This window comes from Saccopteryx bilineata, chromosome 5 (genome assembly GCF_036850765.1).
Source record: "Saccopteryx bilineata isolate mSacBil1 chromosome 5, mSacBil1_pri_phased_curated, whole genome shotgun sequence".
Taxonomy (NCBI): Eukaryota; Metazoa; Chordata; class Mammalia; order Chiroptera; family Emballonuridae; genus Saccopteryx; species Saccopteryx bilineata.
This window is the reverse complement of record NC_089494.1, coordinates 26,673,695-26,697,334: the sequence shown is the minus strand read 5'-3', so window position 1 is coordinate 26,697,334 and position 23,640 is coordinate 26,673,695. Positions and strand designations below refer to the sequence as shown.

At 39.8% G+C, this 23,640-nt stretch overlaps 1 protein-coding gene across 1 annotated transcript; it reads left to right on the top strand.

The window, feature by feature from the left end:
• The first annotated feature begins 5,106 nt into the window (after window positions 1–5,106).
• LOC136338365 (gamma-crystallin F-like) lies at window positions 5,107–8,255 on the top strand. Its single transcript, XM_066280717.1, has 3 exons — window positions 5,107–5,207; window positions 5,293–5,535; window positions 7,917–8,255. Exons 1-3 carry the CDS (start codon window positions 5,199–5,201, stop codon window positions 8,187–8,189), a joined length of 525 nt encoding a protein of 174 aa, XP_066136814.1. The 5' UTR covers window positions 5,107–5,198; the 3' UTR covers window positions 8,190–8,255.
• Window positions 8,256–23,640: the final 15,385 nt, after the last annotated feature.

The window sequence follows — 23,640 nt, the reverse complement described above, 5'->3', positions numbered from 1 at the left end:
GAATTCTTGCCACAAGAGTTCCAAAAGTAAATCTCAGCTCCCTAGATCAGTAGTGTTCAACCTTTTTCATCTCCTGGCACACATAAACTAATTACTAAAATTCTGAAGCACACCTAAAATATTTATATATATTTTTGCCGACCTGTCAAAAAAAATAGGCATGATTTTGATTCATTCACACTGGATGGCTATTGTGCTGGCTGTTGTCAGTTTTTTATTTGAGAATCTAAGGGAAAAGAGCTCAGTGCCCCTGATTTAATAGTCAGGTATTGCAAGTCTTATAAATTCTTGCAGCACACCGGTTTGAAAATCACTGCTTTAGACTACGGTATATGCAGACTTCCAAAGAGCATACTGATGAGGCACTAGAAAAATGTTGAAGGTCCCTGAACAAAAGTTTCTCAGTTCCACTTGAAATTGATCATGGTAACAAATGAAAATCATATTCTAGAACATCGGGTCAGCTGGGTGGATAAAGGTGCTTCATAGAAACACCAGTGACAATGGGAGCCTCTCTCTCTACTGCACGCTCCTCAGGCAATGATATCCATATTTGGATTTCCACTGAAGTCATGGAAGACAGTTGCTCTAATTATAAGTTTAACTGTTAGTGACTAATTGGTAATAAGAGGTAATGGCTAAAATTTTGCAGTAAAAAAAGGTCACCAATCCTGCTCCTTGAGTATTTACATTTTTTAAATTTTCTCTTCATTTTATTGAATTATTTGATATCAGATGTTTAAAATGTATCACACAAATCCTTTGGTTAAAAAATTGCTTCTCAATTTTAAAATGAAGAAGAAAATCCTAAATTTTAATCATAATTTTATTTTCTCCTCTGTCATTTTGGGCTCCGAATTTTTTTTTCATTAAATATATATATATATATATATATATATATATATATATATATATATATATATTTTTTTTTTTTTTTTTTTTTTTTAAGTCACAGATGGATTTAGGATTTAAGGACTTTAAATCCATATGATGCAAGGCACATCTTCTTTCCTCTTTTTCTTACTTCAAAATTGGAACTTTGACTTGATTTTTAGCCTCTATTTTGGCATGACGACATGAGAGGCAGTTTTCATGCATATTTTGGAGAATCTACATTTCCCAGCTACTATCACAAGCTTACCAAGCATGAATTGCCTTTAAATTATTTTCTGCTATTAGCATGAATGCTACATATTTATCAAAAACAAATATGCTACTCACAAAAATTAGGGGATATTTCAAAATGAATATGAAGTATTAAAAAAAGAAGCATTTGATTTTTTTTATTAAACAAAAACATCAGAAAAACAAATGACAAGTCAAAGAAAGTTGTTCAATTATGCAAATGAGATGCAAAACCAACTTTTATTTCATTGGTGAAAATGCACCATACAGAAGGCTGAAAGTACTGGATGGAGTATCTGCACGTTCCCTGATCCCCTAATTTTTTTTCAGGGTTTTCTTTTTTTTTTAATAAATAAATTTTTATTAAAGTTAATGGGGTGACATCAATAAATCAGGGTACATATATTCAAAGAAAACATGTCCAGATTTTCTTGTCATTCAATTATTTGATCCCCTAATTTTTGTGAGCAGTAGTTCTCATATTAAATATGCAGAGATGGTTTGTAAGGCCTTGGTTAGCGACAATTTTTATGGACAGTTATCGCTGCCTCGACTGGTTAATATTCAGGCTAATACACTTTGTATTTATAGATCTAGTTCCTCTGAGAAAGCTGGTACTTTTCTGTGACCTGTGTTAGGGGATTGCAGCTGCCTCTGAAACAAAGTTGATTACCACAATTTATAGTCAAAATATAACTTGTTGACTGTAAATATTTTATCCTCAAGATGCCTTAGAAATACTCCAGGGAAGAATATAGTTAGTAAGAAATTCATTATTTGATGCCTGTTTGGGGAAAATAAACACTGATCAAAAGGTCCAAATGACAGCCTGACCTTTACCCATTGGTGGCTCAATGGGTAAAGCGTCGACCTGGAATGCTGAGGTCACCAGTTCAAAACCCTGGGCTTGCCTAGTCAAGGCACATATGGGAGTTGATACTTTCTGCTCCTCCCCCTTTCTCTGTCTCTCTGTTTCTCTCTCTCTCTAAAATAAATAAATAAAATCTAAAAAAAAAAAAAGGTTCAAATGATAAAGTTAGCCAGCTGAAAGAAACTTTGTACATCCTTCTGGGAAAACATTACATAAGCTTTTTGAAGAAAGACTCAACTGATTAGAGTTTTTCATACTTCATTGGCAACATTCTTATCATTACATGCTGTATTTTATAATGCTCCAATTCCCCATTTTATCTCGCATTATCTTCTAAAGGATTGTTTTGTTTTGTATTGTTTTCCCCAAGAGCTTAAAGGAAGAGCTTAAACATCATAGTAGTGCATTTGGGGGAGGGAGGATAAAAACAGATTATATTCTCTCTGAGCTCTGTGCACAATATCTCAACATTTTTGTCTTTTTCTGTTTATACAGAAACAAAGTTTTCCCCCATGATTTCCTAACTAATATAAATTGGTGTTATTCACTTTCAGTCTCCTGAAAATTTTTATTTAAGAAGAAATATACTCAGCACTAAGCTTTGCATGCCAGCAGGTGGAGGGCAAAGTTAAAATTTAAAACAAAATAAAACATTGAGACAGAGGAGGGATCACAGGAACCAGAGGAAAAGAGAACAGAGGGAAAGGGGATGATAGAATGGGAGAAACAAGAAAGGAAGGGGGGAGGGTGCTGTAAGGAGGAGGGCAAGGGAGATGTTGAGGGGAATATGGGGGAAGGGGGATTCATTCGGGGCGACCCTAGAATCTACGTAAACACAATTAATTAAATTAAAAAAATAAATTTTAAAAAGAGGAATAAACCAATGTTAGGGGAGAAAACTGAAAAAAAAAACAAAAACAAAAAACATCGTGAATAACTGAACTAATTCTCAATCATTATAAATAAATAAATATATGCTAAAATGTATCTTCAGATGAAACCATTTTATCATCAAAGAACCGTTTAGAAACCTCCCAAAACAGCCCCAAGTTGAAATCAGCTTCTAGACCAGATTGGGAAATGGTCAAAGCCCAGCTGCAGCACGCTGTCTTCGTTAGCTCTCCTGAGTCTCTTTTCCTGAGTCCACTGTTCATAGGCTAACTCTGCTTGTCCAGAACTTTCCATGTGGTATCTATCATTCCTGTTCTCTTTGGCATGAGGTCATAACCCAGTGTTTCCGGATTAGATCACATCAAAATGATCAGGCCTGTGTTTCATTCTCTCAAGATCTTTCCACCAGGAATTAGTCAGCTGTCCTGGGAAATACATCTACACTCATCTATAAAAGGATGCAATTTCATTATGGTAGTTAGTAGGTAATGTACTGTATTTCCCCAAGTATAAGACGATCCTATGTATAAGATGCCTTGTGGTAGACCAGCCTTGTGGTTCTTATTATGATTGCCCATGCGCTCAACCTTAATTTGGGGGCCCAAAATTGGACGAAAAAATCTATGACATAAAGTTATCGAATTCAAGTTTTTTTATTCATTTTAAAATTTGTACAACTCCTCATCATTGTCAAAACTTCCATCCATTAGCTTGTCCTCATCTGTGACTGATGACAAATCACTGTCTTTAACAATGAGTGCAAAAAAGCAAGGAATGCAAGTAAAAAAAACTACAACCACTGTATAAGACGCACCTAGTTTTTAGATCTCAAATTTTTCAGAAAAAAACTGCATCTTATACATGGAGAAATATAGTATTTGTATGTTTAAAGGGCATTATGAGAGCCACAATACCTAAAACCAATGGTTTTTGATATTTATTTTTAAAAGTATCATAATTTAGTAATAAAACCTGTTTTTAAATAAGGTTTTATAAAACAGACACAAGTAGAAATGCTCTGGTTGGGTTGGGGACTAAGATCAGGGACTGTGGGGTGCTGGTTTCAGCCCATGAATAAACATCCTTGTGGGTAGACCAGCCCTGTGGTTCTTATTATGATTGCCCATGTGCTCAACAATAACCATCAAGAAGTAATGGGGGAAAATTGCATTGCTTAAAGGTACAAGACATTACATGGCAAACCTGGGCCCACATGGCAAGGTAAGGAGGAGAGTGGGGGAGAGAGGGTTCTGGCCTGGAGTTCTGCTTGTATTGGGTTCTATGCTGGGGGGACCTAAGGTTTTCTGGGTTCCTTCTTTATTGGTGAATTTAAAACAAAAGAGCAGGAATTTAAAGCAGTGTAAAAGAGAAAACATATGGCCCAAATAGTTGGTTATGGAAATCAACCAAGATCTTTAAAACCAAGAGTTGGGTGTGTGTGTGTTGGGGGCTGCTCTTCATCTAAGTAGGTGGCTGGCAAAGTGTTTATTCAAGATAGCCATCTTTGAGGTGATTGTGTCTTTGAAGTGGATGCATCTGCAATCAAAGCTGGAGTCAAGCACTTGCCTTACAAAAAATAGAAAACTCAAGTGGGCCCCTGAGGAATTTCTGTAGTTCCATAAACACAGTCCACGCACCATCCCACTAATGCAGTAGAGTAACCATCGGTGAGAATGTTAGGCATATGCCCAGCACTTTTAGACCAGTGGTTTTCAGCAAGAGTTGTCTCACGTGGGGAAAATTTGGTCCTATCTGAAAACATTTTCAGTTGTCTTGAGTTGGGGAGGGAGGAAGGGGTGCTACCAGCATCTAGTGGGTAGTAAACAGGGATGTTGCTAACATCCTACAATGTACAGGAACCTCTCCCCCCCATCCCACTTCAAACGCCCTGCGGGGAAGCGAGTCCATCTATGTCCCACATCTCACACCTGCAGCCCTCTGACCTCAGACCTGTCACCACCCCCGCGTTAAATCAGAAAGAGATCACTTTGAAATGTGAGAAGACAAAATATTTTATCACAATGATTAACTAGGTTAATGATTTCCAACTTCCTGAATAGGCTCCACTGAAAGGTCCCAGGGCCACCAAAGTGACTTTAAAGCGGGGTCATCAATTCGAAAGCTCTGGAGAGTCTAAGAGGAAACATACAATAAGCACCCCCCACACCGGTCGTTATACATAAAAGAGAGAAAATCCCCTCACCCCGGGCCCCTTTTGTGTGGTTCCTGCCAACGCAGCAGCCGGCCTGCTATATAGACCCGCGCGCGGCCCGCCCGCCACTGAGCTCGCCCGCCCGTCCTGTCACCGGCCATGGGGAAGGTGAGCCCAGCGCCCCGGCCCGCGGGGGCCCCGGCAGACGCGGGCGGGGCCCAGGCCTCTGAGCCTCTCGTTGTCTCCCTTGCAGATCACCTTCTACGAAGACCGCGGCTTCCAGGGCCGCCACTACGAGTGCAGCAGCGACCACTCCAACCTGCAGCCCTACTTCAGCCGCTGCAACTCGGTGCGCGTGGACAGCGGCTGCTGGATGCTGTATGAGCAGCCCAACTACTCGGGCTGCCAGTACTTCCTGCGGCGCGGGGACTACCCCGACTACCAGCAGTGGATGGGCCTCAGCGACTCGGTCCGCTCCTGCCGCCTCATCCCCCACGTGAGTCCGCTCCCCCTGGCCCTGGGTCCCCCTGCGCCCTCTAGTGACACTGGGGTTCGCTCACCCTGTAGGATGCGGGTCTTTTTCTGGCTCTAATTGTTCTGATTCCCTGTGTTAATATCTTTAGGGTTTCTTCTACTGGAAAAGCACGTAATAGAATGCTTTTAATTGGACGTTTTATTTCACTTTGTTAAAATTATACTCACCTCTGTTGGGAAAATGTAGTGAATGGTACTGTTGTTCCCAATGTCAGTGCCACAGGTGAGGACAAAGCAACCCTTTACTATTGGGTGGCCTTAGGGTAGTTAGAAACTGTTTCTTTCCTCATCTGTAAAATGGGGCTAATAGGAGTAGCTAATTCCTACAGTTGTGATGAGGATGAAAGGAAATTATCTGGCACATGACAAGCCACCCTTCCCCCAAATATAAACTATTATTATGCACATCCAGGGTCTCTCAGGTCCTGCCTTTTGATTGGGCAAAACAAGTAAGTACCCAACAATGTGATTCCGATAGCTCCTGTAAAGCCCGCTCTTACCCAGTCTCTAATCTTACTCTCACAGTCTTGGGGGAAATATACCACTTTTGTGAAGTTTGAAACCCCTTCAGAGGGTTTAATGCCTTGATAGGACCCAGACTGGCGTTAGGAGCCTGAACATCTGAGCTGCCCCTTTCCAGTTCCCACTCTTCTCATTACAGACTGCAAACTCTGGCCTTAGTTTCTCATAAAAAAGTTCTGGAGTTCAAATTAGAAAATGTATGCGTGAGTCCTTTATAAACCATGGAAGACACGTTAAACCGCAAAATGAATGGTTTATGAGAACCTTCCATAGTCAAGAGAATTTTATGGAGGAAGAAGGAAGACATCGAGACAATTGGTACCTACTAGGAAGGAAGATCAAATAAGGACAAGTGCTCAAAAAAAAGTCTGATAGGATTTGCTCAGGACAAACAGGCTAACTTCCCATTTTTTTTCAAAAGGTGTTATATTTCCTTGATTCTGTACAGGCACCCTTCACAATCTTTTTTTTTTTTTTCTTCTGAAGCTGGAAACGGGGAGAAACAGTCAGACAGACTCCCGCATGCGCCCGACCGGGATCCACCCGGCACGCCCACCAGGGGCGATGCTCTGCCCACCAGGGGGCGATGCTCTGCCCCTCCAGGGCATTGCTCTGCCACGACCAGAGCCACTCCAGCGCCTGGAGCAGAGGCCAAGGAGCCATCCCCAGTGCCCGGGCCATCTTTGCTCCAATGGAACCTTGGCTGCGGGAGGGGAAGAGGAAGAGAGAGACAGAGAGGAAGGTGGGGTGGAGAAGCAAATGGGCGCTTCTCCTATGTGCCCTGGCCGGGAATCGAACCCGGGTCCCCTGCACGCCAGGCCAACGCTCTACTGCTGAGCCAACTGGCCAGGGCCACCCTTCACAATCTTGAACTTGTTTATACCTTAAGCAGATTTGCAGAGTATATATTAGAGCTGAGAATTGAACCTCATCTTTGTGCTGGTTCTTGCTTCTCATTATTTTAGAGTATCAGGGCTTAAAGCAAAAAGGAAGAGATTGGAGGTTGCATAGTCTGGACTTGCTCCCTGAATTACCACCAACTTGTGATGTCAGTGGGAGGAAAAGTAATTCAGCTTCCTTTTTCTCTAGCTTCTTCTAATGTTGTTGAAATTCAAAATAACACCCCTTTTCCTTTCTTTTTTAATTTAAATATTTAATTATGTTTATGTCATTTAAGAAGCATCTCAGTCCACCACAAGCTTATAAAGGGCAAAAAACATATAAATATTGTTTTTTAAGAATAGTACTAAATAAAGTCAGCATGCATGATTTGCACAGATTTGGGTCCTAGAAAACTATATATAGGGAGTACCATTCATATCATGGTCTATGTTAGCAGTGCCTTCTTCAGTTTTACAGTGGTCCCCAATCCCCAGGCCCCGAACCGGTACCAGTCCGTGGGCCATTTGGTACCTATCCACAGAGAAAGAATAAATAACTTACATTATTTCCGTTATATTTATATTTAAGTCTGAATGATGTTTTATTTTTTTTAAATGACCAGATCCCCTCTGTTACATCCGTCTAAGACTCACTCTTGACGCTTGTCTCGGTCACGTGATACATTTATCTGTCCCACCCTAAAGGCCGGTTCGTGAAACTATTTTCTGACATTAAACCAGTCCGTGGCCCAAAAAAGGTTGGGGACCACTGGTGTACAACATTCCCAACTGTACACAATGGCCCTGGCGGTGGCTGTCTTTAATTTGTTACCTTTGATATAGAAAGAACAAAGAAATGTCCATCCCCCAGAGCTGTGTGTGATTGGTTGCTAAAGGCTAGGTTTTCTGACTTCTCATATGCCAATGGCTGACTCCACAGACCAGCTCCCACAGGATCAGACTCTACGAGAGGGAAGATTACAGAGGCCAGATGATGGAGCTCGCTGAGGACTGCTCCTCACTTCACGAGCGCTTTCACTTCAGTGAGATCCACTCCCTCAACGTGCTGGAGGGCTACTGGGTCCTCTATGAGATGCCCAGCTACCGGGGGCGGCAGTACCTGCTGAGGCCGGGGGACTACAGGCGCTACCACGACTGGGGGACCATGGATGCCAGGGTGGGCTCTTTGAGGAGGGCCATGGATTTCTACTGAGATATTTTTACTCTACCCTTTTCTCCATCTGGAAGCTAATAAAATATTTCCTGTGTGTTTCATGCAGCCACGTCGTCCTGTTTTCCTTTCAGGCTCCGTGGGAGGGCTCAGCAAAATCCAGCTGGGAATAATACGTATGCACTTTCTTACACGCACCAGCGGAAAGTGTGGAGAGGGAGCAGTTAAGAGCACAGCCTCTGGGGCAGAGTGCCTGGTGCAAATCCATTTCCGGACCATAGGTGAAGGGACAAGTTATTTAACATTTCTGTGCCTTGGTTTCCCAATTTGTAAATTTGGGAGTAATAATACTCAATGTGATGTGGATTTAATGAGTTATTTTTAAATCACTTACATAGGTTAGCTTTGAACATACTGTTCTCTAAGCTTGCTGGTGAAACATCTGGTCACTTTCTCCGAACTCTTGGTTGAATTTCTTTTTGGAGATTGCGTTAAGTGGGACAGCTAAGTAAAACTGCATCAGAGGGAGATACAGTTAGAGAGCAATTTGTTCAGATAACTGACACACCTAAAAATATGTGACTGGCTGAATAGGTTTATTAATATTTATGTATCCAGAGCAGTAATATAAGAACTGAGTGCTGCTTTAATAAACAGCCCAAAGGATTCCTCCAAACATTTTTCTACTTGGGAGAGGCACAGAGCACTCAGGCAGGGTGTGCTGATGGGAATGAGCACAGAGTGACAGAGGAAAGGCAGAATATACATGATTAGGAAAATAAAATGCAATCTTACAGAGAGCTAAATCTGTACTGGCTGGGCTAATACTGTTCCCAAGCTTGGATCACTCTTTATCACAGCTGGGTCATGAATCAGCATTTATAATAATCATAGCACTGAAAGAAGAAAGAAATTTATGAAAACAAATTTAATCGAGTTCAAAATTTCTTTTCAGGAAGATGAATTTCACCCAATGAGATTGCAGTATTTTATTACACCAGGAGGTTTTCTCTAAGAGAGAATACTAGAGTTCTCAATGTCATATATTCACATGTAATTGAGAAAAAACAAATTGCTTCCCAGCTGAGGGGTTTGCCTTAATTGTGAAAATGGCAACCTCTTGTTGAAATAAGTTTCTTGGTGAGTTGAATGGCCCTGATTATGAAAGAACTATTGTCAATGATTTTCTACTCAAAAAAAATATCTGTATCAACCAGCTAAGAAATACATTGCTCCCCAAACCCCAAATATAAAACACAAGTAGTCAGATTACCTATGCCTAACTAACTAACACTGGACTTCTCTAACATACATGCATGCTCCAAGATATTTCAAGATACACAAAGATATTTAGCTCTGTGCTGACCAATGCAGTAGTCACTATCACATGCCATTATTACATACTTGAAATGAGGTTATTCCAAATAAAAATGGGTCAAAAGTATAAAGCACACATCAGATTTCAAATGTGAAACTTAGAATGCAAATATCTCAATATTTTTCATATTAACTTAATGTTGAAATGATTATATGTTTTCATAAATTAAGTTAATTATAATCTATTTTTAAGTTAATTTTACCTGTTTCTTTAAACTGTTTTAATGTGGCTACTAGAAAATTTAAGATTATATTTATGCCTCTCATTATATTTCTATTGAGCAGACACCCAGGCTAAAAAAGAAGAGTTGTAATTTGTAATCAGATACAGCTCAGCCTGAAAATTGAGTTAGATGAAATTCTGAAAATTAAGAGATGGCAAAGGACATGTCTAAGTTTTATATAATCATCATTCATTCCCTTATGAGGGAATTCTCAATTAAATTAATGTTTTTATTCATCACTGATTGAAGGAGTGGGGAAGTGCGTTCCAGCTGTGTCACCTTTTTCCATTAACTACACTGAATTGAAGTTTTGTTGACAAATGTGAATGACCCTTTATTCTATAGGCACACGTCTCTTTTTTCCTCAGTTAATTTCCATACTCTTCCTCTCTCTGCCTAGTGTCGACACTTCCATTATAGCATTTTCATTCTAGCGGCTGACATGTTTGCCTCTCCTATTAGATTCTAAACTTCTAGAATAAGGGATAGTGTATCAAGCATATTTGTGTCTTCTGAAAGATCTAGTAGGGTGTGTCTAGTACAAAGCATGCCCTGTGATGGTGAATTAATACACTCACAAAAGGAAAACACGCATGAATCAATGGTTTGTGACAATCTGAGATAGAAGAGTTACCCACACAAAATATTCCTTCCTGGAGACAGTGCCTTGACCTTGTTAGTAAGGGAGAGGCAATTAACCTAAATGCCTTGGGTGGTCAAGAAGGTAATGAGAATGTGAGAAGTTGCTCGTATATGGTGTTAGGAGACCAATACAACCATATTCTCCAAGTTGAAAGTAGAACTTGCCATTTATTAAGAGCTCTAAGCAGGATAAAAGGAAGCTGGAGTACTATATGAATATTCCCTACCTGGGCTTGCTTAGCATGCAATGTACACCCCACCCTCACAAGAGTGGAGTGGAAGACTCTTCAGGTGTCTTCTCTGTGCGCCTTCTGTTTAATCTCTGCCCTGTCCTTCTCCCGGTCCTGAAACTCTTATTTTGTGCAAGGATCTAGAATTGTCACTGCCGGTTGAATCCACGAGTAACAGCACAGTGGATTTGTACTAGAGTTTTCAAAGATCAGCCCCTTGTGCAGCATTCTCTACCCTCCTGCTATGTATAGTTTCTACAGAGAATCTCCCGCTTCTGGTCCCTTTGTAGTACAGTGTCATGTTTTTATATTTGTCTCTCTTCATATTGCTGAAAATAGAGTGTGCATTTTTTTCACTTTTTTTTTGCTTTTGTAAAATATTTATATATATGAAGAGAAGAAAATTATCTTGTGCCACATATTTACACCAAGCTTTTCTTTCACAATGAACATAAGGTAGATACATCTCCTCAAGGTCAAGGTGAGTTAGTTGTGGATTATCTGAGCAGAGTACACTTGAAAGGCTCTTTATGAATATATGCAGTGCTGTGGACTTGGGAAACTTCTTCATGGAGGTAATGGTTGAAGCCATGGAATTGTCCAGTATATCCAAAGAGAGTGATCACAAACCAGAGATCAAATTTCTAGTAAGTTGAAGAAAACCATATTATTTTTTAAATGAACTGAAAAAATCAGTTGGAGATCTATATTGCCATTACCATTTTGTTCAACAGTTTGAAAATTTGTGAAACCAAGGATTATACTCCAAATATTTATGCTTTTAAACAATTTTGTCAATTCTTCAATATTTTTTTAAAATTTCAAATACATCTTCATTCAATCTTGGCTGCTCTGTATTATTTGTAAGAGAAAAACATGTTAAGTAATGTGAAGACCAACAATAAAGTATTGTTTAAATAGTGACTACACATCTGTAAATTAAAACCATAGAGTCACTTAAATATTATATATTTGATGAATTAAACTCTATAGTCAAAGATAAATTCTTTTTTAAAATTATTTTTATTTATTCATTTTATAGACGATAGACACAGAGAAAGAGAAGGGAGGGAGGAGCAGGAAACATCAACTCCCATATGTGCCTTGACCAGGCAAGCCCAGGGTTTTGAACCGGTGACCTCAGCATTCCAAGTCGATGCTTGATCCACTGTACCACCACAGGTGAGGCCAAAGATAAATTCTTAAAATCAGACTTGATACACTAAAATTATGTGTGCATGCACACAATTGTATCTAAAAATGGATCTGAAATTATTTATGTACTTGTGTATATAGAAAGAGATCTGACCAAAATATGCTATGATATTGACAGTGTTTGTACAGATGAGATTATGTTTCTTATTTTCTTAGTCTACTTGTCTATATTTTCTTATTTTTATTTTAAATTATTTATTGTCTTGGGGGGAAATGCAAAACAAAGAAACTAAAGGCCCAAGGAATAAATTCTTATTCCAAATATGGGAAGACAGTAAAATTCTACATTTTTGTTAAAGAAGAATTCAAAAGGAAACATTTTCCATTGAAGATACAAGCCCTGATTTTTTCCAGAAACATTTGAAAATGTAGAATATCTCTTTTTGCAGTCTGAAAAATAAAACTTAGAAAACTTGGAAAATCTATGAACTATTTATTAACATGCCCAGCAGAAAACTTGAACTTGAACATTGCATGACATTCTTTGTGAACAAAATGTTAATAGACTAAAGGCAAAGAAAAAGGCACATCATAAAAGAAAACTTTTTTAAAACCAGGTCTTGGTTTTCAAAATTCAGTTCCTGTACTTTTTCAACACAATGAGGCCAATGGAAAGTTTCCAGAATGTTTGTTCTGACATACAATTATTTTTACCCTGCCACATTTGTAGCTATAGCGAAAAATGCTGTCACATTGACTGACTAAATCTTCCACAGTTGGGGAAATAAAATTTTGATGAAAGATTCTGAATTGAGGGGATAAATTGTTGACAGCTCTTGAGAGATATGCAGTTACTTTAATAAGAGTTATATGTACTGATGAGTTTCATGAAAATCTGTTGCCTTAGCCAGTAGAGGAGCTGAATACTATACTTATTAATTAAGTGGAAGGAGAAAAGCTAAAAATATTTAATTCATGACAAGTACACATTTATAATAGCCTGACTTTTTTCTTTTTTCTTTTTTTTTCTTTTTTTTCTTCTTAGTGTGAGGAGGGGAGGCAGAGACAGACTCTGGCATGGGTCCTTGCTCATTTGCATTTGGAGCCATTTTTTTTAGTGCCTGAGGTGGAGGCCATGGAGCCATCCTCAGCACCTGGGACCAACTCGCTCCAATAGAACCATGGCTGCAGGAGGAAAGTAGGAGAGAGGAGAGAGAGAAAGAGAAAGAGAGAAAGAGAAGGTTAGGGTTAGGGAGAGAGAGAGAGAGAAGTGAGAGGGGGAGGAATGGAGAAACAGATGGGTGTTTAGCCTGTGTCCCCTGACCAGGAATTGAACCTGAGACATCCACACATGGGCCAACACTCTACCACTGAGCCAACTGGCCAGGACGATAATAGCCTAACTTTGTAAGTAGTGTTTTTTTCACACAAGAGGACTATTTATGATACATTGATACTGGTTATTTTCACTCACAAGTTTATGGCAGATGTTAGCTGACATAATATAGCTGAATCAATTATTAATATCAAACCAGAAGAGGAAAAAAAGAGAATGCAGAAAGGAGAGGAAGTTTGTCTGCAGGCTTGAGAGTTTATTTACGACTTAGCAGTTGACACTCCCTTTGTGAAAAAGGAAGGCAATAAAACGTTTCCCAAGTGGCTTTCTCAGAAACCCCCAGGCTGCATGCACACTGCCTCTGAACACTCATTAGTGGAGAAGGACACCCATGTTTTTAAATTTATTTTAAAAAGTGCCTTTTCCGTGTCTTGGTCTTTAACTGTGCCTATGTGCTTTGTATTTTCAAATGGTATTCCCAATTGCTAATAGCTTAGCTCCAATAAATTACCTGAGTGTTAAGCTGGTGTGTTTTAGCATAAGTTGTTGCATAGTATAGTGAAGTGAGAATGATCGTGGGAGTCAGAAATACCTGGGTTTGGCTTTTTGCTCTTCTATGAACAGATGTGCCGCTTTGGGCATACCAACAAACCTTTCAAAGGCTCAATATCTTTGTAAAATAAGGACAGTGAGACACTGTGTGTATTTGCCTTGCACAGGCCCAGGTGCAGACTGGGTGTTTAATAACTGTGTGTGTCATGCCCTTTCCTCACTGAGGCTGACTGTTTTAATATTTAACTGGTGACTCAAGGTGGAACACCTTGCTGCATTAAAGGCATTAGGAAAATCGTGGATTTCAGAGCCTCCCATCTCCTCATCAGTAAAATGAGGGCATGGAGAAAAATAAAACCACCTAGCATAGTGTCTGACATGTAATAAATGCTAGTTTGATTTTTTTCCCTGAATTTAAAGGGACTGCATTTGAAGTTAATAATTGACTATCTTAGATTTTAAAACATGAACCAATCTAATCTTTCCACTACTGGGTTTGTTTCATCAAATGGGTGGCCATCACTAAATAACAAAATGATGAAAGAATAACTTAGAACTGAAAATCCTTGTTCTCTGAATGCCACATTGATGAGAATACATTCAATGCCTCCTTATTTTAACTTCAGTAGAAAATTATTTCAGACTGTCAAGAATTCTCATAGTACACATAGGGTTTGTGAAGTTCTCCACACTCTGATCCTATCTTCCTTTTTCAGAAAAGAAGATGATCAGAGGAGAAAGGGAGGGACCCAGGGAGAGAAGAGTGACATTAGAACTGGAACCTGTGTCAGCCTGAGAAGTGAACTTCTGGCTGTTTTCTCTCCTTTGCTTCAGATGCCCCTATTGCCAGTCCGCGCATTGCGAGATGAAGCAAGTGCCAGTGTGAATTGGAAAGTTCCCTCGTGGGGACTGAGAAATAACCGCAGGAAAGCATGCTCATCCGTGAAAGAAAATGGCCTTTCTCTGGATATCAGTGTTGTTTGAATGCACAGAAAATGGGGGTTTCTTCAGTCCTTTTTGGCACTCTAAAAAAAAATTCACTGAACATCACCAAGAGTCTCAAATTCCTTTTCAACGCCCCTTCTCAGGAGTCAGCAAGATCAAGGGAGTTAAGTGACAGGACATGGGGTAGGGGACAGGTGCACCTGAGTGGGGGTCTGCGCCTTCTTCATCTGATTCATTTATTTGTTCTCATTTTATCACCGCGTTCCATTTTCACTTTTCCTTCACGGGTGATGCATCACAGTCTTGCCCATGTAAGATCCAAGTCCAAAAGTCTACTATGAAAAATGCATTTCTTTGGTAATGCCAGCTTTTCTTATTTAAAAACAGTCTATTAAAATGCAAATATTTCTGAGTAGAGGACTTGAAGAGTAACCAGTGAAATTGATCCTTTATCAAAATAACTTGGTGAGGAAAGTAATAAGTGAAAGAAATTGTGTTAAATATGATTGTTGAAAAGAGAGGGGGATGTCGATCTGAAAAATAAAAATCTGTATTTAATCTGTAGTTTTACCTAGGCCTCACCGGAGGCGCAGGAAGACAATGGATACTGTGTCATAACCTCTCCCTAATGAGAGGCTCTGGCAGGTAATAGGGAGAGATGCAGCCTCAGGTCATTGAAAATTACAGGATTTCCTGTACCTCACTACTAGTTCGAAAGCTTCTTCCACTGTTTACTTCTCACATAGAGAAATGCCTTATGGCTTTGTTGTTGGTGGTGGTGGTGACATTGGTGGTGGTGAAGACAATTTGACCTTTATGGTTTAACATACCACAGACAGCTTTAGACTTCCTTACCTATGCTCATTTTCTAGGGCAGGGGTTGGGAACCTATGGCTCGTGAGCCAGATGTGGCTCTTTTGATGGCTGTATCTGGCTCACCTAACCTTAACCCTAACCCTAACCATAACCCTAACCCTAACAAATCTTTAATAAAAAAATAATAATGTTAAAAATATAAAACATTCTCATGTATTATAATCCATTCATTTCCTACTTCTCATGTTCATGGTTGTGGACGGCTGGAGCCAATCACAGCTGTCCTCCGGGACAACACCAAATTTTTATTGGATAATGCATAAGGTACACAGATGGTTGTATGGCTCTCGTGGAATTACATTTTAAAATATGTGGTGTTCATGACTCTCTCAGTCAAAAAGGTTCCCGACTCCTGTTCTATGGCATAACAAGAACAACAAAAGTGATTTTTTTTCTTTAATAGATACAGATCTGTAAGAACATTTTTCTCATCTTTCAGCATTTTTTTTCCAAAGGTTTGTAACTGAAATGGATTGAGATGATTTTGAAATTAAAATATATGAGAAAAGAGGCATTTAAATCTCAAACAAAGCAAATCCCATTTGAAGTAAACAAAACACACTTCAGCTGAATGGATCTGAAGCACATTGGGACAGCAAAGTAATTGTCTCCAAGATCTCTGGACCTGCTACAAATATAGGAAACGGAAAACTACATAGCGTTCATTTTATGACAACGTAAAGTGAATTCAGTCATCTCTGGAAGTGAGTTTTTGTTTAGACTAGAATCCCAGATTCAATTGACCATAGGGACACTTGTTTACAAATGGAGGGACTCGGTGCTGGAAAATGCGTGGCCAGGGGAAGGCGCTGCTGGGCGCGAGTGGGTGCTTTCCGCCATCATGTGAAGCCAGCATTGCCAGGCCTTACAGGACTGGAAACAAAGTAACTATTACAACTCAGTATTTAAAAAGACATTAAGGACATCGATTTTCAGAGATGAGAGAGAAGGTCAAGGAACTGAGAGGCCAGAGTTTTTAGATAGCTCTCACACACAGGATTTTGTATGTGTCTATCAAAAGCCATAAAACTTTTTTTGTTTGTTTGTTTTTTTCTGAAGCTGGAAACGGGGAGAGACAGACAGACTCCCGCATGCGCCCAACCAGGATCCACCCGGCACGCCCACCAGGGGGCAGCTCTGCCCACCAGGGGGCGACGCTCTGCCCACCAGGGGGCGATGCTCTGCCCATCCGGGGTGTCGCTATGTTGCGACCAGAGCCACTCTAGCGCCTGAGGCAGAGGCCACAGAGCCATCCCCAGCGCCCGGGCCATCTTTGCTCCAATGGAGCCTCGGCTGCGGGAGGGGAAGAGAGACACAGAGCGGAAGGAGAGGGGGAGGGGTGGAGAAGCAAACGGGCGCTTCTTCTGTGTGCCCTGGCTGGGAATCAAACCCAGGACTTCTGCACACCAGGCCGACACTCTACCACTTAGCCAACCGGCCAGGGCTCATAAAACTTTTTACTCAGAGTTCCTCAGTGATTTTTTTTCTAGATTAAGTCCCACAGAACTTATTCTAAAAAAATAAAATTAATTTCTGATTTTAAAATAAAATCTGGGACTTAGTTCGTTGCATAAATTTGGGACATAAATAACTGTGACACCCACTCACGCAGTAGTAGACACTGGGAAAATTATTCCTTGTTGTTTGGGGAAGCTGAAAGGAAGACTACGGATGAGTACACAAATTTGAATTAGAATTTGCTACTTGGATTAAATAAACCTAACCAAGAAAATAACATTAAAAGTATTTTTGTCTTGTATTTAGGGTTCTAGCAGAAGCAAACTAGAAATAGCCCGACAAGGATAGGTCCACATCTGAATGCCCTGGGATGCCAAGTAACCTACTCCAGTGAAGATGAGCTCACAGCAAACAATCACAAACTTCCCAGTGTCCAGACCTTCAACTACAAGGAGCATCACCGACCAAGGCCCCAGACGCTGCACTCTGAAGTCCACCATGAACGTGTGCTGGAGCCACACTTCACGGCTGCTTCCAGACAACGATGACATGTGTCAGGGATACTGAGGCAGGCTCCTTGTTGGGAGGTACAAGACTCCTTTGACAACTGTCTTTAGTGTGAGGCTTTGCTCTGTGGAACCACTGGTGATGCTTCCACTTAACCATCCTTCCCTCTCTCCTTCACGCAGGGTTACTTGCATAACGTCTGATGGTTCTCCCAGCCTCCTCCAGCTCCCTCTTCATTTTATCCCAGGCATATCCTCAAATAAAATCCTTGCATGTTAAAAAAAAGAGAGAGAGAAAGATAAATTCATGAAAGAATAGAAAAAGTGAGGTTGGTAGATAAAAATAAGAAGGCAGAAGCTAAACTAGATATCCCAAATTGCAAAGAAGTATTTATTTTATAAGACTGTAGGGGAATGGTGGACTTTACCCCAATCCTACTTTTCTGGAAAGATAATGACCAATCTACCAACATTCTTTTTTTTTTTTTTTTTGTATTTTTCTGAAGTTGGAAAAGGGGAGGCAGTCAGACAGACTCCCACATGCACCCAACCCCAACCGGGATCCACCTGGCATGCCCACCAGGGGGCAATGCTCTGCCCATCTGGGGCATCGGTTTGTTGCAACCAGAGCTATTCTAGTGCCTGAGGCAGAGGCCATAGAGCCATCCTCAGTGCCCGGGCCAACTTTGCTCCGGTGGAGCCTTGGCTGTGGGAGGGGAAGAGAGAGACAGAGAGGAAGGAGGGGGGGTGGAGAAGCAGATGGGCGCTTCTCCTGTGTGCCCTGACTGGGAATCGAACCCAGGACTCCTGCACGCCAGGCTGACACTCTACCACTGAGCCAACTGGCCAGGGCCCCAACATTCTTTTAATATCAGCCATATGTATTCTAAAGCAAAGAGTACATGACCATGAAAGTCTATGCTGGGACCAGAGGTAAAATAATAAGAAGTTGCTAGGATACCATTTTTGTCTTTACTTTTTAGTTTATACCAAAAATAAACAAACCTCTTTCACTTAAAAACAATGAGAAGTAAAAATAAAAATGGGCAAAAGATCTCAATAGATACTTGTCCAAAGAAGATATACAACTGGCTGATAAAAACATGGAAAGATGGCCCTGGCCAGTTGGCTCAGTGGTAGAGCGTCGGCCTGGCATGCAGAAGTCCCGGGTTTGATTCCGGCCAGGGCACACAGGAGAAGCGTCCATCTGCTTCTCCACCCCTCCCCCTCTCCTTCCTCTCTGTCTCTCTCTTCCCCTCCCGCAGCCAAGGCTCCACTGGAACAAAGATGGCCCGGGCACTGGGAGTGGCTCCTCGGCCTCTGCCCCAGGCGCTATAGTGGCTCTGGTCGCAACAGAGCGACACCCCAGAGGGGCAGAGCATCGCCCCCTGGTGGGCAGAGCGTCGCCCCCTGGTGTGCGTGCCGGGTGATCCCGTGTGGGCGCATGCGGGAGACTGTCTGACTGTCTCTCCCCGTTTCCGGCTTCAAAAAAATACAGGAAAAAAAAAAACATGGAAAAATGTGCAACAACATTATTAGCCATCAGGAAAATGCAAACCAAAACCCCCATGAGATGCCACCTCCCACTCACTAGGGTGGGTATAATTTTAAGAGATAGAAAATAATAAGTGCTGGAAAGGACGTGGAAAAATGGGAACCCTCCTTCACTGCTGGTGGGAATGTATATAAATGGTACAGCTGCCTTGGAAAACAACCTGGCAGTTCTTCAAAGTATTAAACATAGATTTACTATATTACTCAGAAATTCCAGTGGTAGGTATTTACCCAAGAGCAATGAAAATGTTTGTTGACATAAAAATTGCAAACAAATTTTTATAGTAGCATTATTCATAATAGTCTAAGATAGAAACAACCCAAATGCCTAGCAACTGATGAATGAGTAGATAAAATACAATATTTTCATACAGTGGAATATTAATTTGACAATAAAAGGAAATGAATTACATGCTACCTATGAATAAACCTAGAAAATATGCTAAGCAAAAAAAAAAAGCCAGTCACTGGAATCATATATTGTATGATACCATTAACAGAAAATATCCAGAATAGCCAAAGTTATAAACACAGAACGTAAATTGGTAGTTGCTTAGGGATAGTGCGAATGATTGATTGGGTGGTATGTCAATTACATCTTTAAGCTGTTATACAAAAATAAAGAGCAAGGCTTCAAGGTATGGCTTACAATGCCAGTCAAAATAATGTTAGAATTTTTAAAACTAAGTTTTATTTTCTTACTAATTTTTATTTCTTACTAATAGTTAAACCAATTTTAATCTTCTGCTCTACAATAGGATTTTATATTTGATTCTTTAGCACTGAAGTTGATAAAAAAGAATTTTTCCGAACAAATGGATGTGCAGAACATATACTGAGAAGTGGTTTCTGCTAAATCCCACACAGTCAGTAACAGATGTGCAAACAGAAGCTTGGTTTTCTGATTTTCAACCTCGGGGTTGGTCTCTTAGCAACCCAACCCTTCAAGTTGCTGGCTTCACATCCTCAAGCCCCGAGTCTGAAATTGTATCAAAAAGCAAGGAAATATAGTCATGGGATGTGCTGTTAAAATAAAAATGCACAGATTTTTGACCCCCAAAACTTTAAAATGCAGTACAAACAAGTCAGAGCTCATTCAAACCAAAATTAAATAAAATAATTTCTCACTGCAAATTGTAATTTTAAAAGGGGCCTCTTTTTTTCCCCCCTCTTCCTTGCAAAAGTGATTTAGTAGGTAGAAGACAGGATCTGTTGGTTGACAGTGAATTTTTCCCCTGACTTCTCACTTATAGATTTAAAAATTCTATTTGGTGCTCAGTATGTAATTAGGCTGAAGAAATACTTGTGGTAAGTAGGAAGACAGAGAGAACAGAGTGCTCGTAGGAGGAGCTGAAGGGTAAGAGGTCTTTTTGGCGAACTATGTATTTAAACTCTTGTTGCCATAGCTGTTATTTTTAGTAGCTCAAATCAAATGATTTTTTAAATATCATTTCTGTTCTGCAGAGGAAATGGAATGTTCTCTGGGTTAAATGGACAAAGATATATACTCTTCTAAAAGCTTTCTCTGTTTGATTTTCCAAACCTTTAACCTTTTTTTTTTTTGGTCCTATTAATGTTTCCTTAATCTTTCCGTAAAAGATTTGAGCTGTTTTCAACTTTTGGTTTCTTTGGCATCTAGACAAGTTCTTTCTACACAATAGGGACTCAAAAAATGTCATTGTTGAATCTGCTGGTCTTTGTTGTAGTGCATAGTGAATTTTCAATCTGCTTCTCTTCTATGGTCGACGCCTAAAAACCCCAGCTTCTCCCAATCTGCTGCTTTGCCGTCTTCCTAGCTCCTTACCAAATGAATGACATTTCTAGGAGTGAGGAAGCACGTCCAGTTTTGGACCACGTAAGAGAAGTGAAAGGTTGTTTTGCAATTGTTGACCTAACATACTGTGACTAATGATCGGAGTGGGCAGAGAAGTCAGACAGGTAACCAATAGAAAGGGTAGTCTCTACAGTTTCAGAAGGAAATGCTGAACTGCCAGATATATTTGCTTACGTGTTGCTTCAATTGGCTGTGTCTTTGTTGTGCACGCCCTTCATAATTTGGCTAATTAACTATGTCCGAGTAAATACCTCTGGCCCCTGGTGATTAGAATTAAAAGGAAACTATATACATCTTCCCAGCCTCAACTTTCCACAATGTGTTAAGGTTGTAAAATTTGGCTAAACATAAATGTTTATAAGCAGCAGACAAAAAAAGAAAAAAGAAAGAAGGGCCAATCATTGAGCTGGAGAAGAAAATTAAAGCATGTTACGGCACCTAGCAAAGTTTCTTACAGCAGTGATCTTCAAACAAAGTATTTGGTGGCAGAAAATTTGATCATATCCCTCTAGATTGACTCCCTCTTTTAAAACCTGTTTTGTGTTTTTCTGTTTGTTTTTTGTGTTTTTTTTTCCATGGTGGCTGTGCATTTTTGGTATTTGCCATTTGCTTCAATTTTTGGAAGTAGAGTATTAAACAAATTTTAAAGGTATTTTGTGAGGAGACATATGGTGAAAATATTTCCCTTTAAAAAAACTGCTACATCCATTTAAGCCTCACCTAGATGCTCTAACCAATGTCTGAGCTATTTCACTAAAATATCATTCACCTTTTAGGTGCCAAATCATGTCACTCTCTTCTTCAAACCCGGATTTTAAATTCATATCCATCATCCTTTCATCTACTCAAAACCGAAAAACAAGACTCTCAGGCAATATTTTATTGTTCTTAGACTATTGCATATGGAATCCACCTGTTTTCTCTTTTCTTCAACATATATCATGGTAGAGCATCGGCCTGGCGTGCAGCAGTCCCGGGTTTGATTCCCAGCCAGGGCACACAGGAGAAGCGCCCATCTGCTTCTCTATCCCTCCTCCTCTCCTTCCTTTTATCTCTCTCTTCCCCTCCCGCAGCCAAGGCTCCATTGGAGCAAAGTTGGCCCGGGTTCTGGGGATGGCTCTATGGCCTCTGCCTCAGATGCTAGAATGGCTCTAGATGCAACAGAGCGACGCCCGGATGAGCAGAGCATCGCCCCCTGGTGGGCATGCCGGGTGGATCTCCGTCCGGCGCATGCGGGAGTCTGTCTGACTGCCTCCCGGTTTCCAACTTCAGAAAAAAAATTTTTTGCTCCTCATTAGCTCCATTATTTCACCCTGGACTGAGCCTACCATGGTCTCTTGCCTGGATTAGTAGAAGTTTCATAATAAGGATCTCAGCTTCTACCCCTTTTCTTCTTCAGTCAATATTCAACACAGAAGCTGGTGTGAGCCTTTTATGTGATACTATGTTACTTTCTTGCTAAAACTCTGGCCAAGTGTTTCTATTCAAAGTAAAAGCTAAAGTCCCTATTCTACCATAAAAGTCGCTACACAACCTGACTCTGTTACAGTATCTTTCCAGCTTCCTTTCGCCTATTCTGCTGTTCTTTTACTCTGAAACAGTTAGGTTGAGCACGCCAGCATGCTCTTTAAAGACTTTTCTCTAGTTGTGCCCTCTTCATAGTATGTTCTTCTCTAGATTACCTTCTTGACTATAAACTGCATAACATTCAAGTCTACTCAAATACCTCTTTCTGACCATCATCTCATTTCTTGCTGCAACTTGCATTTCATACTCCAATTCACCTCTTGTTCCAGCATGACTAGTCACCATTGTTCTACCTTTTTCTTTTTGTAACGTGTAGAAATTGCTTCCTCTAACATAGTTTGAATGATTTCTTTGTTGTAGCTTGTTCTTATCCACTACAATTAAGTTCCATAATAAGTTAAGCCTTTGTTTTGTTTACTGATTATTCCATTACCCATTGAACAATGATTGGTACACGATAGTTTATTCAATGAATATATATGTATTTATGTTGATATTCAGTTGCTGAAATGAAAACCTGAATTTTGATAGTTTATCAGAGCCAGTTTTGTTAGAATATGTGTTCCTTATAGGACCTTATAGATAGCAGGTGCTGGGTTGTTGATACATATATTTACCATCCCCAGAATCTTACCTTAAATAAAATATTTAATAGAAGTTTATTTATGAACCACTGGATTTTTAAATAAAATACCTAACTCTTGATACTTGTTTGTCATCCACTTTACCAAGTCTTACACAAAGCAAGAAAAATGGATAAATAAGCATTATGATTCATCTATATTTTTTCTATTTTCTAATATGTCCCTTTTACTTTTTGATCTCTTTCTATTCCATGAGTCACTTACTTCTTATAATTTTCCCACATCTCTGTTTTTTTTCTTTTAATCAGACTTCAATAAAAATAAAAATATTACTACAAATAAAATAAAGACATAAGTACAGCAAATCAAATCAAAACTAACAAAACAAAAAATTCATTGCTATGGCTTGAATTTTTTATGAAATACTTTCTTATACTATACTTTTCTGTGTGTTTCTGCAGTCCAGGGATTTTTGATATCTGGACTAGTACTTATGTGTTAATTTTATATGTATGTGTACATGTGTTGTGTGTATGAATATGTGTTTGAAGACAACTTACTTTATTTAATATGTATGTACTTTGATTTCAAATATCTTATGATTGTTATAAAAATTGGGGGAAATAAAGTGTAAATAAGAAATTAAATACTTAAAATTTCACCGCTGAGAGGTAATCATTGTATAAATTTGCC

Bases quoted from the DNA above. Each gene is read 5' to 3' on its own strand.
- LOC136338365 (XM_066280717.1), top strand. The intron at 5,536-7,916 runs GTGAGTCCGCTC...CTGACTCCACAG, and splicing joins CCTGCCGCCTCATCCCCCAC to ACCAGCTCCCACAGGATCAG.